General features: G+C 39.7%; 2 protein-coding genes across 2 annotated transcripts; one reads left to right on the top strand and one right to left on the bottom strand.

The window, feature by feature from the left end:
• Window positions 1–1,475: 1,475 nt before the first annotated feature.
• Window positions 1,476–12,100, top strand: acbd5a (acyl-CoA binding domain containing 5a). Its single transcript, XM_071541791.1, has 13 exons — window positions 1,476–1,587; window positions 1,930–2,051; window positions 2,982–3,102; window positions 4,611–4,683; window positions 5,231–5,348; window positions 5,902–6,150; window positions 6,244–6,441; window positions 7,549–7,643; window positions 7,818–8,043; window positions 8,727–8,929; window positions 9,846–9,905; window positions 10,197–10,306; window positions 10,404–12,100. Exons 2-13 carry the CDS (start codon window positions 1,961–1,963, stop codon window positions 10,414–10,416), a joined length of 1,557 nt encoding a protein of 518 aa, XP_071397892.1. The 5' UTR covers window positions 1,476–1,587; window positions 1,930–1,960; the 3' UTR covers window positions 10,417–12,100.
• A 448-nt stretch (window positions 12,101–12,548) lies between these two features.
• mastl (microtubule associated serine/threonine kinase-like) lies at window positions 12,549–19,346 on the bottom strand. The gene is made up of 10 exons (XM_071541844.1): window positions 19,207–19,346; window positions 18,658–18,746; window positions 18,357–18,463; window positions 18,086–18,245; window positions 17,807–17,955; window positions 16,594–17,568; window positions 15,671–15,812; window positions 14,336–14,449; window positions 13,837–13,938; window positions 12,549–13,585 (listed from the first exon to the last, which is right to left on the bottom strand). The coding sequence occupies exons 1-10, from the start codon at window positions 19,341–19,343 to the stop codon at window positions 13,428–13,430; spliced, it is 2,133 nt and encodes a 710-aa protein (XP_071397945.1). The 5' UTR covers window positions 19,344–19,346; the 3' UTR covers window positions 12,549–13,427.
• Between the last annotated feature and the right edge of the window lie 929 nt (window positions 19,347–20,275).

The following is a 20,275-nucleotide window of genomic DNA, read 5'->3' as shown; positions in this document are numbered from 1 at the left end:
AGTAGTAAAAGTTTACAATTTCAAAAAGTAAAAAAAAAATATAGGCTACTATTATCTGTGTAGCCTATATTATTGTATTGTTTTATTGTATGTCATTGTGTGTTTTGTTGTATTGTTTTATATCTCATTTATTTATTTTATATTGTTTAATTGTATTTATTGTATCTCATTTATTTATTTTTTTCTGTTCAGCACTTTGTAAACTCCTGTTTTTGAAAAGTGCTTCACAAATAAAGTGTATTATTACATTCTCATTATTATTATATTATTATTACAAGTTAAGAAATTAACTATATATATATATGTGTGTGTGTGTGTGTGTGTGTATATACACAATATATAATATATATACAATGTATATATATATATATACATGAAAATATATACATGAAAATTGAAATAAATGAATACAATATAAAATCAAATAATATAAAATGAAATAAAATAAAACAACCAAGATAAAAAATTTAAAAAAGCTATTCGATAGTTAGGGGATTATTCTTTCATTATAATGAAAAACAAAAAAGTTAGCTGCCTTTGAATGAACTCTGTAATGAGAATCCCCTAGATTAAAATTTATTTATTGAGAATTAAAAAAAAAAAACTACTCAGAACTTGCCCCCTTTCAATCTAATGTGAAAATGAATAAGGGTGTAAAATGATTGACTTTAATTACATCCAACGCTAGTATTGACTGTTTTTGCTTTTGAGGGTTGCTATGCATTGTTTTATTTGTTGAGGTGGATTCTGATGGGGTTTTGAAGCTGAAATGAAAAAAATAAAATAAAGGATCCCTAGCCATACTTAGCATTCCAGCATTTTGTGATTTTATGACACAAGAATAACACATCCACGCCATGGTTGTGTTAGCAAAATATGTATTAAAAAAAATCAGTAACATTTGACAAAATGACATTTCTACTTACATTATTTCACCTATTTTAAGATCTTAATGATTGGGAAAGAGGATCCAAAAATCCCATTGCTATAGGCAAAAAAAAAAAAAAATGGAACCCGAAAGCACTGAAATGACGACAACACTTGAGCGGAAAACAGGAGACTCTGGTCTGACGATGACATTTGTGGTACCGGGTTCTAGAGGCAGAGTGAGAGCTCTTGCTTATCACCCACCCCCACTTGGGAAAAAAAAAGAAAAACACAGAACAAAACCACTGGAGCCTGACTAGAGGATGCTGGGATACGTAGTCTTACACTGTACAGTGGCTACAGTGAATACATGGTATGAATCCGTGACGACAGTGAAACATTGTAACATCACCTTTGATATTTTTAACTCTCCACACTTTTCTCGCTTTATTTGCTTCATATTCTTTATGAAAAAATACCGCGGTCAACTCTGTAAGCCGCTTACTGTACTTGAAACTACATTTCCACTAAGCCGTCTACAGGTGGGGCATTGTGGGGCGTGTAGGAAATAGGCGGTCGCTCAAAGTACCCATCTTTCCAGTCAAAAACTACAACTCCCTCCGCACACCCCGCCTGGCGTTATTCTTCTGTTCATGGCGTCTGTTCGTGAGCAAAAGACAGGTCGCCTTCTTACAAGCAGATAGGCCAGACTATTTCATGGTAAGTGCCTGCTATTTTTCAGCTTTTTGGTGGATAATTAATCAGTGTAGATGGTATTAAGCATAAATATTGGGTTAGTTAGAGGCATGTCGCATACTAAACAGAGTGCCCTAGATACATAAACGACACAGCCTCCTCCTACTGGTGGCTTTCTCAAAGAAGTAGGCTATGTTGTTTTTGTTTTTTTTGTCATAACAAGGATATCGCAAGACATGGCGTTGCAAAGTGTGATTTTATTTCCTGATATCAGCAAACATGATAAAGAAATGTCCGTGTAGAAATCAGTGTCACTACACTTCTGCGCGTCTCTCTCATGTTGCAGTTGTGTGTTTGTTTTTCCAGGTTTTCTAGGCTAATTGTCCATCTGAGTGACATGATGGAGTGTGTCAGTGTGGATGAAGGGCGCGTGACGGAGGTGAGGTTTGAAGCAGCCGTCAAAGTGATCAAGAGTTTACCTCCAGACGGTGAGTAGTATAGCTAACAGTCTGCAGCTTTAATCCAGTTTTACCAGTTTACACCAGGGCTTGAGTTGTGTTACAGGTTGGCAGACCTATAGGTGCAAGCTGCAGCAGCTTGGTTAGCTTGGCATCTTTGTGTGAATTAAAAGGCTTAACCCACTTTGCAAGCAGCACATTACCATTTTGCGGTGCAGACTTGCTTCTACCACTTAATGCAATAATGCAACATACATTATCTCTTCACAATCCATCTAATATTCTTTCTAATAATTCTAATAACTCTAGTCTCAAATCTTTCATATTTTTGTTGTTGATTATAATTTTGTTGTTCTGCAGAAAGACTTAACAAATGACCAGAGTGACCAAGTCAACTTCAAGTCTTGAGGCACAAGTCACAAGTCTAAATGTAGATTGCCGAGTCAAGTCAAGTCCATGTCATTAATGTCAAGTCTCAAGTCTAAATGTAGAACACCAACAAGTCAAGCTGGAACAAATCAAGAGTCCAGTATCAATTTAATAACAAAATCTAACAAGTATTTAGTCCTATAACAGTCCTAGATAAGAAAATGTCTAGGACTTTTCAATGCAATATGGTTTTAATAGGATAAAAACTTGGTAAGAGCATCATGAGTTTGATTTCTATAATCAGTTTCAGCTTCAATAAATTCAATCATTCCATACAAATTCAGAAAACTTCAGTTTTCAGTTCAGTCGTCTGCTGGAACAAATCTCATCACTTTCAATCCAAGTCATTTACACAAACACAAGATCTCAAGTCAAGACTTTAGAAACATTTTCTCGTCATCAAAGTATAAGTCAAAGTCAAGTCTCAAGTATTCCCTTCATTCATGAAGTCATGTCTCAAGCAATTAAAACTGTGACTAATAAAAGCAAATTGCAATTCCTTATTTAATGCTTTAATTTTCTGTCCCTCAGGTTCTTTTCAGCCATCCAATGACATGATGCTCAAATTCTACAGTTACTACAAGCAAGCCACACTGGGCCCCTGCAACGTCCCCCGGCCCGGCTTCTGGGACGCTGTTGGAAAGGCTAAATGGTAATGGAAAATAGAAACGCATAGTCTATCAACAAGTTTTTATTTAAATGCACATAGGGTTCCTACACAGGTCTGGAGAGTCTGGAAATATGGAAAATTAATTTGGTAATATCCAGATATTGATAAGTTTGGAAACTGCACAAAGAAGTTACAGAAAAATATTGTTGTACTCTCCTACACATTTTCTGTGTTTTTACATCTTTTTCATCTCATATATTCTGATATTTGTTGCTTTGAAGAATAATTTTCATGCATAGAGTAATATGGCATAGTAAGTAGAGGTAAGACAACAATCTGCACAAGTCCTATTAATCTCTCTCTGATATCTTCATGGCAATTCAAGAAACTAAAGTCTGGAAAAAGAGAGGAACTTAGAACTGAAACTGCGTAGGAACGGCACAGCATGCTGCTTTTGCATAACAGGACAGGCAGAGTTAAATTCTGCTCTCTGGATTTGCTTTTGAACGTTACTCCTACCCTCCAGTCTCAGGTTATGTTAATGTTCAGTGATCTCTGGACTTGTGGACGGTGAAATGTGACTTGGAATGTAACCTCTTACCCACTTGGCTCGGTAACTTTTCTCATGTTTCAGTAACATTAGAGAACGAGTGGAAAATGTCACGAAATTGCAAAAGCAGTTATTTTAGGAAGAGCGCTAGTTATTAATGATCTGGTTATGATTGAGATTCAGTCAGTCACTGCCCCCCCGCAGGTTGCGTGGTGCTTTTTTAACTATATTTAGGTTTAGGCCTTTGACCCTAAACAAACAAAGACACACTGTCTTCAAATAAACTCACACTGTTGACAAAGCTGGAAACTGGAATGCAAGTATTCAAAACTTTTAAATTTAAATTTTATTGCAGATTTTGATGACGATTTGATGTAGGGCTGGGCAATATGGTTGAAATCAATATCATGATAATCATAAGGATTTTTCTCGATATCAATATATATCACGATATGGTTCATGTATGCAAAATCACGTTAAATAATCAAATTAATGTTCATCTCATTGAACCGAATGGTAATGTTAGGTGTGATGTCAACAAAACAGAAATATTCAAATGATATTCCTACCATACCTCATTTTATCAGAGTTTTTAAGTAAAATTTGCTTGTCATCATCAATTTAGACAGCAGAAATGTGTGTCACGATATCAAAATATCTTCATATCATCATGATATGATTCCACTGAAAGACGATAAACGATAATATTGAATTATAGCCCAGCCCTAATTTGATGACAAGATTTACAAATCAAACAGTCTGACATAAAGAAAATTAAGTAAATGAAAAATATATAAATAAGCAAAGGAAAAGAAAAAGACAAGGCAGCAGGGGTAAGGATGCAGAATACACAGCACACAGTCAGATTTCATTTTCATATTTCAGTATTTCAGTTCAAAACTGATTTTGATGAACTAGATTCCCTATATTGAAGAAACTTTTACTTTTTACTTGATAAAATAATACAATGCAGTGTTTTTTTAAATTCTCATTTGTTTAGGGATGCGTGGAATTCTCTTGGAGAAATGCCAAAGGAAGAAGCGATGACTGCCTATGTTGACGAAATGAAGCTGGTATGTTTTTTTTTTCTCTCTTGATAATTTTACTTTTAGTGCAGATAGGCATTGATGTCACAGTGGTAATACGTAGGCATACTAGTACTTTGATTTCAAAATGGAAACTATTTTGTTCTGGTTTGTACACTAGCAGTCAAAAGTTTGGTCACACCACATTTTTCTTTATTTTTACTATTTTCCACATTTTAGAATAATAGTAAAGACATCAAAACTATGAAATAACACAAATGGAATCATGCAGTGACCAAAAAACATGTTAAACAAATCAAAACTATCTCATATTTTAGATTCTTTAAAGTAGCCGCCCTTTGCCTTGATGGAAAGGCAAAGGCTTTGGAGAGAAATTCATACATAGGCATCAACTATTTATATTTGTCTAAGAAACAAATTTCAAGAATTTAAGCATAAGCCTTTAGATCAAAATGGCTTTAAGAGAATGAACAACGTAGTACATTCAATCAGGTGTGTCCAAACTTTTGACTGGTAGTGTATATTGATTAGGACTTTGAGGCTTTGAGACTTTTCTACTGTATTTGTTGTGTAGATCCTGGAGGGCATGCCCATCACAGACGAGGTGGAGGAGCTCTTGCGGGTCCTCGGTCCCTTCTATGAGCTGGTGGACGAGAAGAAAAAGATCAGTCAGATATCAGACCTGAGCGCAGGTACGTTCAGCTACCGGGTGGATCTCACCCGTCATTTACTTTCTTTGAAATGTCAAGTATGTGGAGCTTAACCTTCTTTAATTTGCCTCTCATCATACGCTCAGCCCGTTTGACAAAGTTTGCTAGGCAACTTGACGGCAAGTACATCACTGTGTGTGAATCCCTACACGGTTTCCTTTTGTCTGGTGATGTAGCTTAGCACACGCTTTGTCTGCTGCTGTAGTTCAGATGCTTTTAGTTCTCAGTAGAAGTCCAATTTCGGATGCTAAATTAGTAGAATAGAGAATGTGGTTGGGATTCAGTTTCATTTGACACAGATAAATCCGAGCTTTATCTGTGTCAAGGCACTGAAAACACTTCTGCTTTATCCGCTGTTCCTAAACTGCGTGAGCATTTTTGTCAGCTCAAAACAGTTCTCCATTTAGCTGATATAGTGATAATAAAATGTAGTGATTCTCATAAACGCTGACAGTAGCGTGTAGTTTCCATTTGATTCTGATATAAAGAAAGTATAATTAGCCTTAGAGGAAGTAATTCCCCTCTTGCTGCGCAGGGTTTGGGTCGTTGCTGTCATCGATGCCGTCAAAGAGCGTCACCAAGAGCATCGTCAGGACCATGGAGCTGAACGGCACTCTGGAGAGCCGGCCGGCCAGGGTCAAACCACACGAAAAGCTCCTGGAACTGAGGGACAAGGAGGAGGCAGAGAAGGAGGAGGAGGAGGAGGGAGACGAGGAGGAAGAAGAGGATGATGAGGAGGAGGAGGAAGAGGAAGAAGAAGTTGTGATAAGGGACATCAAAAAAGGTAATGAAGTACAAAACATGTTAAAATAACAATCAGGAAATGATGTGGGTGTCATAAAAAGGCCAGCAGCAACTCTTTTGAATTTTATTCCAGACAAGAAAGCAGCAGCGTCTCTGCCGAAGAAGAAGGGTTCGGCACGGAGACCCAAAGTGCCGCTGTCCAACGGTAAAGTGGCCAATGGGGTCGCCCACCTGACCAATGGGAGTCACTCCAAGGCCTCCCTGAACAGCGACGACTCCCAGGACGGCCCGCTCGGCTCCAGTGAGCCGCAGCTCAACGGCCACCACATAGGTGAGAAACACAACCCTGCATGACAATATACTGCGCTTTCTGCTTTGATGTCTGCTTTGATCTTGCATTTGGGGATTCCTGTTCAATGATCGCATCAAAGTTTCACGAGATGTCTATGAAATGCTTCAAAATGGTTACTGAGGACTCTGTACTGTAGATTACCACCTCGCCCACTCTGGCTGCCTGTGTGTCCTTGACCATGTGATCAGATAATCTGCTAAGCTTTATTCCCAGAGCCACAGCAACTCAGCGGTTTTACCCAGGAACGACCACTGAATCTTAAAGACCCCATGAAACGGCATCTTTACTTCCTGGATTTGATGCATTTCCTGTTGAAACAGGATGTCGGGGGTGGGACATATTGCAGAGAGGGATTGTTCAAAAGTGTAAACCAATGGAATATGAGTCAGGGAGACAAAGGCAATTTTATTTGATGGGCGGGATTGTTCAAAAATCGGATCGTTTTATTGGTTAGAAATGTGTATTTACGCCTACTAGTGCAGCATGAGGTCACCATGAACAACACTCTTTTCCACACTCTTCATTTCGTGGGGACTTGAAAACTTAACACATCAGCTGATCCAGGGACAGTTTTAATGGTGTAAATTAATGGTTCTGTTGAAGTAGCATGGAGAGCCCCAAACTAGGTCTGTGGCGATATGACAATTTCATATTTTTATTTTGGCCAAAATTATCTTGATATACAAAATTATCCTGACAATTATAAGATGAAAACCTTAAAACCAGTACTGTAATATGCTTCAATTACTTAAAAACTAACTTATCATATCAATCACAAGACATTTCTCCTTTTTAAACAGGTCGGCGGTTATCGCAGTTGTCACGGTAATAAAAATTAGGGCCGGTGTCATAACTGTTATTGTACTGCGATATATAGCAATACCGATTATTGTCCCATCCCTACCACATACGAAGTAAAAACTGCCCCTCCTCCATATCAGTCTGTTAATTACAATATAGACGAGCATTCAGAAGATCAGCAGCAATAAGTATCGAGTGGAATAGAGAGAATTTCTAAAATAATTTATCTGAAGAAAGGGAAGTCTGATGTTTTTTGGGATGTTGTGTCTTTTGTACCGACCATAGATCCCAGTGGGGAAGTGTCCGGTCCCAGTCACCTGGCCAGCGACTCGGACAGTGAAGTCTACTGCGACTCTGTGGACCAGTTTGGCCAGGAAGAGGCAAGTCACACACACAGTTAACTTAAACCCACTGTGAAACAAACTGCCATAAATAAGGATTGTGTTACGTACAGCGGTGATATCACATCGCTTATTACTGATGAGTAAGCTGAAATTGAGCATCCGCGTTATCTGCTGCCGTCTCAAATATATTTTAACGTGTGTCTCCTGCAGAGCTCGGAGCATAACCGCTCCATGGACGACCTGGACGAAGAGGAGAACCAGGTCCTGCCGCCTCTGGAGGAGCCTCAGGCGCTGCAGGAGAACCAGGAGGATCTTCACACTCCGCCAGAGGGCGTCCGCTGCGGAGGAGAGGATGGAGAGACCGGGGGGACCATCTCTCGGAGGCAGAGGCTGAACGCAGACATGCCAGACGGCTCCTTGGTCAGGAGAGGAAGAGGTAAGGCTGTCCTGACTGTGCTTTCACACTGTGAGCAGCTTGGTTGGTGGGTCGCTCTATTCTGACTGACTGTGGGCAGTGCCAGAGGCTCTGATTGCATCTGTGTTGCAGCCTCAGCAAGTTTTGCACAGGCAAATCCCAGATCCCAACAATGGAACCGCTCTCCAAGCAGCATTTTTACCATTTATTCCTGCAGTCTTTCAAATAGAAGTTGTACAGAACTGGGAAGCTTTGAATTGCTGTAATCAACTTTTCATCCATTTTGCACTTGGTTCTTCCAAGTGCAAAATGGATATTGTTCATGAAACAGAATCACATCTCTAGGGAGCAAGGAAGTGCGGAAATCTGATTGGCTGTTGACGGCCGATGACCACAAAAAGTTCAGTCACGGCCAACTTGTTTTGGCCGACAAGCTTCCCTGGTCGCTCAGGTCCAAAGGAAATGAATGGAGTTTTATGGGATCAATAAAGTGTCTAAAAAGATTTGAACTTGTAAAAAAATACAGCTACAATTGCAAGCTCAAAGTCTTTTAGACCCTTTATTGATCCCATAGACTTTCAGTGACTTGTTGATCGTGTTGCTTGCAGTGTGAACGCACTGTTAGTGAGTTAGACAAATCATCATAATAGTCTTGTTTTTACCATTTGCTCTTCTACTATCAAATTTCTGTGTCTGTGTTTCAGGCTCCAGGTCTTCTGGCCTGGGCTCTGGGGCCGCGGGGCCCATGCAGGGCGGGGGGGACGGGGACGGGGAGCGCTGGGGAGGAGCGGTGACACCCGGAGGGAGTCTGAACGAGCAGATCGTGGTGGCGCTGGCCAGACTGCAGGAGGACATGCAGAGCGTCCTGGAGAGGCTGCACACCCTGGAGGCTCTTACTGCCACCCAGGTCAGACCCGTCCTGCCTGTCACTGCCTTCTGAAGGAGGAGGGGCATGAGCAAAACCTTGATCTGTGTGAAAGGAATGAACCATGTTTTTTGGGAGATTGGCTCATTACTTAACCCCATCTGTTTAGTGATGATAACAGCAAAATCATCCAGTTGTCCCCAGTAGATTGTTTTAGCTCTGTACAGCTACAAATCCCTGTGCAGAGAATGGAAACACAGTTGCTCACCTGAAATAGTTCCAAAAATAAACCTGGCTACATCAGTTATATTGAGTTAATGATTAATTTTTAATCTGCAGGCCATATAATAAACATTATTAATAACTTTTTATTAGCCAGTCTTCTTTGGATAATGCTCGTCGCCTACTATCATTTAACATAGTGTATGCTAAAATGTTAGCATGAAGCACAAACAATAAACTGGAAACACATGGATGAAGTGAATGTGTGTAGCTCCCCGATCAACAGACAGAGAAAATGTCTAAATGTTGCAAATGCAGTCCACACTAATGCAGTGGTGATAATTGTTCTAATAGACAGTTGAAGAGCTGCTGCAGCAAATGTATTTTCATTTACCGTAATATTATTTTTGTGGACTAAAATCCTAATTTAATCAATATGATACGACTAAAATCTGACTAAATTGAAAGTTAATTTTGAGTTCATAACTAAATTCATCTTAATCCTGATGAGTTATGATTTCAGTGTGTAGAAGAGGCATTTCAGCACAGAAGCTAATGTGGCTGAACTTTGGCAAAGTAAATGAAAGAACTGACAAACATTGTCCTGCACTGTATTTTAATCAATTTCTACATGTTGAACTTTAGCATTTAGACTGTATCTTGCTGGTGAGTGCCTCTTCCTTTGACAAAAGTAAACTTACTGGACTTTTCTCTTCCTATTTCATACTTTCTCCAGGCAAGATCAATGGCTCTGTCTCCAACTTTTGCATCACCCCCACTGAATAAGAGCAGCAAGGTAAACAGTTCAAAAGACATTGCACTGATATTTGTTTTTTGTTTGTTTAATTTGGACGATATTCATGATAGACTGATATTGCCCTTTGTATCATTCACCAGAAACCTGTCTCTCAGCTAAATGAAGCTTGCATGCACACAGGGGGGAACTACAATGATTTAATTTTTTTTTGAATAAATAGATTGAGGCAAAGTGTTTTTTTGTTTTTAAACAAGTTTTTCCACTATGGTAAGCCTTAGTTTTATTTGAAATAATGTTGATCTGCCTTTTTCTTCTTTTTTTATTTCCCAGAAACCAACCTGGTGGCCTTTTGACATTTCTCCCAGCACTTTGGCCTTTGCTGTTATATGGCCATTTGTGGTGCAGTGGCTTATCCGCCTGTACCTTCAGCGGAGGAGAAGGTATATGAAATTCAACATTGCTGTCGAAGATATTTCGACATTTTCAAACATACAGTACCTTATTCAACATGTGGGATTTTTTTTACCCTCTTTACAGACGGATCAACTGAAATTGCTCGGACCCAAACACCCACGGCATAGACCACCAAGAAGAGTCCCTAAATGTCTGGCTGGGTAGCTAATGGCTGTAACTCCCCTCTGCTTAGACCCACACAACTCAGTAATTCGCTTTTGCACTATGAAGATGGCACCAAGAGCAGTGAGTGAGAGGAAGACAGCTCACACGTCTCTAGTACTGTGGATGTGGAATCAAAGATATATATGAATGTATTGGCTCGCGGCCTATAATTCTACAAACTTTTCAAGATGATGCTGTACTGGATTACTATTTTCCTTTCTCTGAAAGAAATGGCTTATTTGTGTTGAGAGGGAAAACTTCTGGTTGGAGCATTGCCAATATGTTCATAGACCAATTACAGTAGCTTCTCTTTCTGTTATTCCCATAATTAAGGCTTTATTGCACATAAAATGGGCCTAATATTTTCTTTGAAGCATAATGCTTGATGTGGTTATAAATTGTCACAACAATTCACTTTTGTTAGTTGCCCAGGCAATGCTGCTAAAATGTTGTGATAACTGTAGTTTAGAGAGGATTGAATGTAATAATATATTGTTTCAGATATTCTTTTAATTCTGAAAATAATTTAATCTAATATTTATTGCTTTTAGCAACAGTTAAAATGAAGGTATCGCTAGATTTTAGCTGTGTAAGTGAGGTTTATGTTTTAAGTGTCCACTAAATGTTGTGATATAGGTTAGACGAGGTTCCTGATTGGTTCTTATCACCAAATTTACTGCATATCAGCCCATGCTTTACTTCACTGTGGTCTGATTCAACATCATTGTTTTCCAAATGGAAAAGTGCCTCAACATCATAAGGTACATTCATAGGCGGCATTACTGTTTAGTTCACAGTTCACACATCTTCACATACTGTAGCGTACCTGTTCCACTGTTGGACCAAATTAAGACACAAATCATGCTAACCAGTGAGCCGTGATTGGGTGGGAAATCCCCATCTGACAGTCACAACCTTAGCTATACCAAGTGTAGCCTTATAGTTCCCACTTTGCTCTCTAATTAAAGCGTCACACCTATCACTGTATATCCTGTTTACTCTCTCACGTTTTTGTATGTCGTCTAATTTTCATGTTTAATGTAGTGACATGTATGTAAGGACATTGTGGAACTTAAACACTGATTTTGTCCGACTGATGGTAGTGATGTATGGTTTATAAAGTGTGTTCAAATATTGCAAAGCAGTGAGAAATATATAAATTGTATACAATAGCTGTACAGTTCAGATAATGATTAAAATGCAATATTTTAATTGCATTCCCATATATTAATATAGAGTACAATGTATATCATATTTAACGAGGTTTGCGTCTGCAATAGCACTAATCTTTCCAGAGCCATTATGTTTTATTGAATAATAGTTTACCTTTCTACTGAAATGGACTAAGGCTTTCTCAACTTTCTGCCTTTGGGCAGAGTGGTGTTCGCATGTGATTGATAATCTAAGCCTCAAATAAAGTTTTCATAAAGCATAAAGTTTGATTTGTTTGGAGATGAATTGCCAAATACTCCTCCAACATGCATAATGGAACTGAATGATTTTTATGCCTCCGCGCCAGCGACAGCCGTGGCCGGAGGCATTATGTTTTCGGGTTGTCCATCTGTACGTCCCATTCTCGTGAACGCAATATCTCAGGAAGGCCTTGAGGGAATTTCTTCAAATTTGGCACAAACATCCACTTGGACTCAAGGATGAACTGATTAGATTTTGTTGGTCAAAGGTTAAAGGTCAAGGTCACTGTGGCTGAGAAAACGCTCTTGGGTCATTCTACAAAAAACGGTGGAAGTGCTGTCACTTATTTTTGCTGACACCAAAATCCTTTAAGTTGACCTAATAATCACATTAATTCTATATGTTCAATAAATAAAGACTGTTCTTGCAATGATAAAACAAAGTTTATTGGCGGAGGCATACAACCGCGAGGCGGTTATTTCTAGTTGTTGGTTTATTTATGTGTAGGAAAGAGACACCAAGTACATGATCATGTTACAAACATAAATTTTATTTGTAATTTTTTCTTAGAGTGAACAAGATAAAATTTCACACAGCAATGGGAGCCTTTAGTGAACTTATCTAAAAAACAAACAAATAAGTAGTGTGGGGAAACAGATAGGATATCAAACATCAATAATAACAATAACAAATGGAAATCACATAAAAGCAGCAAAACAGTGCGGTTAGAATACAAAGTACCCATTCTGTTCTTAAAAAGAGGACAGTGCATGTAATAAACAAGATTTACACATAAAATACATTATTAATGAATATATTACCAAATTCTTTTCAGCAGTATTGTAGCCCTAAAAGAAAAATTCAGGAGGCCTGCCCCCCCAGTCTGCTGACAGCAGGGCAACAACACAATGATGAATAGTGCAGCACAAATGGAGAAAAACATGAAAAGTTAACACCAGGTAGTAAGTGCGGCATTGATCACGTTCTTGCCAGTTACATAAACACACACGGTTATTTTGTTTGATCAATATAACGCCATAGCAACAAGGAAAATAAAGGCAATTAAATGGCAAAACGGTAACAAATAGTGTTTCGCTGTTAGAACAGCCTCATTACAGAGACGTAACTATATAATATGGTAATATTTCACTAAGGAAGAAAAAAAAAAAAAACAACTTTCTAGCCTGTAAACCTTCATATGAGTTAATGAGAAGTCAATCTGAAAAGTTAGTCAACCAAATGCCAGACTCAGGCTGTTTTCTGGCTCTCATTACTGATAATCGAACAGGTAAAATCTTAAAAGTCACAACCCTAGACAGAGAAAAACAGGGTCCGCATCACTGTAATATGTATGTGTCAGAGGTATGATGATTTTTAGATGAGGTTTTAAAGAATGAAAGCAAGTGAGCCACATGACAACAGACACTCTTGTCAACTCATCAGCAGCCAGTATTTGCTGACTGCTGCTTAAATAAAAACGCTCGCCCTAAGTGAAATATTTGTTTGTTTGTTTCTGTTGTTTATTTAACTCTACAGACTGAAGCCAGACATAGCGAGGTGCTGAGCGTTGTTTCTCGCGTCAAAATACGAGGTGTCGGTCTCATCCTCCGGCTGGGGTATGAAGGGCATCGGCTGGTTCTGCAGGTCGTCCCAGTCCAAGCCCTCAAACAGAGGGTGGCACCTCAGCTCTGGTGGAGGTTAAGACAAAAAAAAAAAAAAAAACGACTGCTAATCATAATTGTTTTGTAATACATGGGGAGTAATTACTGGAATAGTTATTGACACATTGTTGTTCATGCCAAAGCAAGAAAACAAAAGGCACCGAAACAAAAATGTAGCCCACATGGAAAGCGTTAATTCATATATTTTACCAAAAAAAACAGACACTGCTGATGTTGAACAGGCTGAAATCTAAATTATATTGAAAAGTTGTTCTCACCCTTGAGGCCGGCCCGTTTGGTCATGTCCATGGTCAGTAAAATCTCAATGGCGTTCCTGGAATTGGCAGACAGTTCCTCCTCTCCTTCAGGCCAGGGGATATCTAACATGGTTGATAGACAGGAGTTATAAAAAAAACAAAACAACAACAACAACAACATAGGTGGAGACATATTTTTTCAATCCTATCATGGTCAATTCAGAAGTTATACAGGAAAGAGTAGAAAGAAAAACAGACAATCTGCATCATTTTTGCAATGGTTCCAATTCTGGAAAATGTTCAGGGCATCAAAGTGTGCATGTTGTTACTGTGCATGTATGATGATGATATATGAACATAAAAAACAAGCATTAAAACTGTCAAAAGAGGGCTATGGACAGGCTAGATGACAGTCAAACAGTATGTCAAATATCTCGTCACAGTATTGTGAAGAAGAGAAGTTGCAGAGAAGTTCTGAGTTTAACTTTGCATTGCCGCTGCAAAAGCAAACACCACCCACCTCTGTTGAGAATATTCTGGAAGACCAGCTGAGGCGTCTCATCATTGAAGGGCGGCACACCGGTGAGGAACTCGAAAAGACACACACCTAGCGCCCACCAATCCACCATGAAGTCTGGGCGGGGGATAGGAAACAAAAGTCACATTTCATTTTACAACTGCTGCCTTCAACAATCAGTTTCCCCACTGATTCCTGTTAGAGTCTGTGCATTAATCCTACTGCGGTGGCAGAAGCAGGGACTAAGTTAGTTAAATATACAAGATGGAAGGATTAAATTTATGGGTTCAAATGATTGAAGACAATCATGGGGATTGTTAGGTTTATAGCAATACTTCACTTTGATAGGACATTAACACTTTAACACTTTTTAGCACGCAAACTTCCATGAGTTCATTAACAGTCAACCACTGATATCTTAATCCATCTCTCTCGTTCATTATTTTGAAAACAACAATGAAATCTAACACACTTGAACCTTGATCATATTTGTGTCCAGCATTGTACTTTTAAAGAAGTCATTTTGCTTGTCGGTAACTGCTATGATTTATAATTATCAAAATTATCCATTATCAAGTTAAAATCCTCAACAGCAGAGGTGACTAAATATTGTCAGGCAAGATAGTTTGTCACAGACTGGCTGTTCATGAATTCATATGGCAGCAATCATGATACAAAGTGACTTTGTACTACTCAAGAAATGCTGCCCTAAGCACATTAACATTTGAATAGTATGTTCCACAGACGTCTTATTAGATTACTTTTTGCATGTCAGTTGCTGAATGTGAAAAAAAAATCCTCAGTACCATAACACATCACTGAATATGCACCAAGAAGAAATCTACCAATTTTTAAAGCAGAGAAATCCCATTTTGTCCATTTAAAAGCATTTCAGCCTCAACAAATCTGATTCCCATACTGCTGTCAATGGTGTTAGTTCAATCTTGTAGATATTAAGGAACCAGTTTTCCAACCATCACAATCACACACAAAAAATACCCTCCATTTTCATTCGGTCAGGCTCAACAGTTTGTTCACCAACCCCATCCAAAAGGGCAGAAAACAGTGGGAACAGGGAAATTGGGAAAATCAGCTCATTTCCTCTGGCGTATTAGCAAGGCTGGGTGAACATGCATGCTTGCTTGCAAAAAGAGCGATATTATTATAAACTTACCACACTGAGAATTTCCTGAAACTTAAAGAGAATGCCTGTCACAAAGGCTGCAATGTTGAGCATCCAACATCAGCACCAAAACACACGGTTTGATTAGTGTATCTCTTGAAACAAAAGCATTGTGGTTGTTGTTGGAAGTTGGCATTTTGAGTTCCCTCTCTTACCATGTGTTTTCCCCAGGAGAAGCTCTGGAGCCAGATAGTCGGGGGTTCCTAAAATGGGTGCACCCTCAACGGGCAGCGCACCCCTTCGAACACTCTTCGGAGTCCTGAAGGGAGTATAGGAGGCCGTCATGGGCTGAGGAGTCTGATGTGAGGAGGAACAAAACAAAAAGGTAAGAAGGTGGAATCACAAATAACAGAATCAAATAAGTACATGAAATACACTGACTACATACTATAATATATATTACGGTTCAACCAATGTGGGTTTTTGAATGATGATCTTTAAATTTGACCACTTTCAAGCCCAAAAATTACAAGGATTCAGTGTTTCTACCAGAATTGTATTCTTGGCAGGATGGAAAAGCCTCTGAAACAGCATTTAGACCGTCATGGCACACTAAAGCTCTCCATTTAAACCCAGACTAATGAATTTCTTTTTGGTGTTAGCAGCTCTTTAAGGACCCACCGCACTGATTAAATGGTCGGGGAAACTCTGGGATACATTATTGCCTTTAAATCAAGAATTAATTTTGAAAAACATTATTGAACAACCTGCAAAGAAAATGTAATTTCATGGCAGGTTTTACAGACTGTTTTTATGTAGCTGTGGTCAGGGAGGAACCTCCATCATAAAAATATCTGATAAAAGATATTGGCTGATAAAAGCCAATACCAGCCTGATATATTGGTTTAACTCTGTAGTAAAACAATTCTAAAACAAGGCCTGTGAGCATTCCTCATTGAAACCAGTGGGTACCATTACCTACAAGCTAATTAGCTAGCTTGCATCTACTAGTACCAACTACTTTGAATGAGGAATGCCACAACAGAATACAAAACCTTCTTCCCCACACAGTGACAAATGTCTTTATAGGGAGAAAAAAAAAAGATTCAAATTTAAAATGTATCCTTTTAATGCCTACCTGATAGAGAGAGCTATTAGAACTGGGTCTTTTCTGCACTGGCGTCACAGCAGCAGACACAGTGTGGTAAGAAGCAGACGTGGACACATCCATGTTCTCCACAGATCCCATGCTGAGATGGGAGTTACAGGAGATGTTGGAGCGGTTGATGGAGCTACAGTAGCTGCGGAAAGCGACGACGTTCCTCGGCTTGAGGAACGAGGGCGACTGGGCGACAGGGAGCCGGTTGAAGAAGGAGCACTGAGATTCGCCTCTCCGGACGAAATTACCCAGTTTGGGCGTTTCAGTGCTGACGGCAGTGGGAGTTTGGGGCAGCGAGTCTTTGTTTTCCTCCAGTTCCTCAGATGACGTCGAATTCCTGTTTTTGGAACAACGGCTTGGCTTCAGGGACGCTTGGCTGTCGACGGTGATGGATGTTTCATGCAGAGACCCGTCAGAGTCAAGGCTCAAGCTCCTGCAAATCTCATGGTCGTCAGCAAACGGCGATGTGAAACTTGAGTTTGACAGTTCTCTGGTGCCGTCTGCAAAGTCATCGTCTACTGGCTCTTCCAGTTCACAGAAAAGATTTTTGGCCACAACAATAGGACTGGAGCGCTTTGGGACCAGATCTTCCACTAACCCACTTCCCTCAGTGGACGGCCTGAAGTCATGAAGGTGAACGGTGGAAAACGTTCCAGTCAGGCCAGTGTGAAACCTTACGTCCTCTTCTGGAATCTCATAGCATCTCTTGTACGCTGCATTGCACTTCTTGGCTTGGATCTCCAGCGTCTCTGGGCTTATTTCCACATCTGAAAATGTCCTCTTCACAGATAAAGCCATTGCACTTTGATTCCTGTCCGATATTGGTGTAAGTAAATCATCTTGAGGTATGTAGAGCGGCTGCACTTTGCCAATGTGAGGCCTCTTTCCTGCAGGATTGCCTGGATTAGGTTTTGGATTGGCATCTGAATGTCCTCTGCTGGCCTTAGCAGGGAACTCAAAGTTGTCCGATGCTGCAGGTGCACAGTCCCGGTCCGGCACTTTTTGCTCTGAATTTACCGGTCCTCGCTTTGTTTCAGATGACACCGAGTGTCCTCTCCCCTTCCTTTCACCAATATGTTGATTTTCTTTCTAAGGAAGCACACAAATGAACACTTTAATCACAACATAACTTGCTTTGTAATGAGGTTACAGGTTTACAAAGGTCAAAAGTCATTCTCTAGCAGACACTGACCTCCTCACACTCCCACAGCGGACTGACTCCACCTTCAGAGTCGGAGGTGCTGCCTGCACTCATCGTCTCAAACCGCCTTCTGGTCTTCAGCAGCGTGGGAGTCAGATTCTTGGCCAACGCGTGCGGGCTAAACACGCCATTGTTGGGTCCTGAGGGAACAACACAAATAAGCCAAAACTTGCTCCACAAATAGCCACACCTGATAACCAGTCATTCCACAACAGATAAAAACCCGAAAGACAAGGAGATACGAGCTGTGGGAGATCTAAGATGACGTACCCAGTTTCCGAGAGTAGCAAACCGGGGAGTACAGGTGATCTCTCTTCTTCATCAAAGGCGAACAAAAAGAGTTTTTCTTTTGCTCTATTTTGCCACAGGACATGGGACTGTACACAGCTGACGCACTGCTGTGGCGCTTGCCTTGGACACCAGGTGTATTCTGTGTGTTTGATAAAAAATAAAATAAAATAAAGAGTCATTATGCAATACAAAATATGAAGCATGCAGATGCAGGGTGTTTCTCCATGCAAAATGAGACGCGTTTACTCACGAATCCAAGGGAGCTGATTAAGGAGAGGACTTGGCCAGGGGTGCGGAAGTAATCTTTTTTGGGTTTTGCCAGGGACGGGGTTGTGAGGATATCTACAAGACTCAGTTCTGACACAGAAAACACAGAGATAACAGAGGATAAATAACAATACTGGTGGTGGGGGTCATAGTTTCTCCAACATATTAGATTCCATATGTAATTTTGTTTTTGTGTGATATGTGCGTTTACATTTTTAACTCTAGTTTTTATTGTGAAGCACTTTGTCGATTATAAAAGGTGCTATATAAATGAAGTAAAGTACCTCTATCAAGCTTGACTTTGGAAAGGCCGAAGTCTGTCAGCTTGATGTGTCCTTTGTTGGATACAAGCATGTTGTCGGGCTTCAAGTCCCTAAAAAGTTAGGATTCAGATCAATTACGGGTCACACATTGAATGACACCCAAATATTAACGACTCTAGGGCTGGGCGATAATTCAATATTATCGTTTATCGTCTTTCAGTGGAATCATATAATGATGATATGGTGATTTTGCGATATATCATGACACACAATTCTGCTGTCTAAACCAATGATAACAACCAAATCTTATGTAAAAACAAAATGAGGTTTAAAACATTTTATGGAATATGATTTGAAAATGTCAGTTTTGCTTGACATCACACCTAATATTACCATTAATTTGATTACTTTAACGTGATTTTTGCATATGTGAGCCATATCGTGATATATATCGATATCGTAAAAATAACAAACTTATCAGTATCATGATATTTATTTGAACCATATCGCCGAGCCCTACTCTAGGTGACACATTAACACCCAAGCATTTTGAATTCAGTGTCAAAGTACCTGTGTATGATACCGTGGCGGTGGAGGTAGTCTAAAGCCAGTGCAACTTCTGAAATAAATTTCACAGCCATATCCTGGTCGAAATATCCATAGATGTGAAGGAGAGACTTCACATCTCCGCCAATAAGGTATTCCATCACCTGTGAGCAGCAAAATACGAATAATTAACACCACGCTACATAGATAACAACCCTATAAAGTACTTTTAATTTGCTGTAGGTAAGTGTCATTTGAAACGAGTGTTACCAGGTAGATTTTGGAGGCAGACTGAAGGGAGTAGAACAAGTGAACCACAAAGGGGCTTTTGCTCAAAGCCAACGCATCTCTCTCTGCCTTCATCTGCCCCGTCATGTTTTTGTCAACCATGTCTGCTTTATTCATCACCTGGAAAAAAAAAACACAAAACAAAACACCATTGCGGATATTTTAGCTAGAGCTTCAGTAAATTATTCCAATGTTGTGAAAGAATAAACCGACTCACCTTGATGGCATACAGTCGTGAATTGCATTTTTTCCGTGCAAGGTACACCTTGCCAAAAGCGCCTCGGCTGATGGGCTTCAAAACGATGAAATCTTCGATTGAAGGCGGCTTGGGAGTATCGATTGATTTATCGTTTGAACAGGAATGGGGCGACATTGCGTGCTTTTCATTCGCATCCATGTTGCTGGTTTGAAAGGAGGAGGTCGGGTTGGGTCTGTAGCCAGCTATCCCAAAGTAAACATTTGCAGGCTAAAACAACACGGTCGGGTTTGTTTTGAAATTTGAAATTACGCTGCTCTTGTCGCGGGGTCCTGTGACGCCTGTTTTGTTACACAAGTAACTGCCTGTGCAAAAATCACATGTTCTCGGAGTGCAGTGCAATGAAGTAAATGTTAGCTGTAAATGTTAATTATAAAAGTGATCAATTATATCAAAGAGCCGCGTATGCTCGGAAAAAATATAATGGAACGATGTTGTTATTATGCAAAATTTATTTTCAATCAGGCGGTATTCGGGCACACATTGAAAATGAAAAAATATATATATTGTCCACATAATGCACATAATGGTCAAATCACAGTTTAAATG

The sequence above is a fragment of the Centroberyx affinis genome, unplaced genomic scaffold (genome assembly GCF_046629955.1).
Source record: "Centroberyx affinis isolate AG114_WGS23_722 - 3 ecotype Tasmania unplaced genomic scaffold, CSIRO-AGI_Caff_v1 ptg003958l_1, whole genome shotgun sequence".
Lineage (NCBI taxonomy): Eukaryota > Metazoa > Chordata > Actinopteri > Beryciformes > Berycidae > Centroberyx > Centroberyx affinis.
This window is presented reverse-complemented; position numbering and strand designations above follow the sequence as displayed.

Coding starts and splice junctions, on each gene's coding strand:
- mastl (XM_071541844.1), bottom strand. CDS start 19,343: ATGGAATACCTTATTGGCGGAGATGTGAAGTCTCTCCTTCACATCTAT. Junction 17,956..18,085: donor TTGCTACTCTCGGAAACTGG/GTACGTCATCTT, acceptor TTGTTCCCTCAG/GACCCAACAATGGCGTGTTT. Junction 14,450..15,670: donor TCTCCTGGGGAAAACACATG/GTAAGAGAGGGA, acceptor TCCCCCGCCCAG/ACTTCATGGTGGATTGGTGG.
- acbd5a (XM_071541791.1), top strand. CDS start 1,961: ATGATGGAGTGTGTCAGTGTGGATGAAGGGCGCGTGACGGAGGTGAGG. Junction 6,151..6,243: donor GATAAGGGACATCAAAAAAG/GTAATGAAGTAC, acceptor ATTTTATTCCAG/ACAAGAAAGCAGCAGCGTCT. Junction 8,044..8,726: donor CTTGGTCAGGAGAGGAAGAG/GTAAGGCTGTCC, acceptor TCTGTGTTTCAG/GCTCCAGGTCTTCTGGCCTG.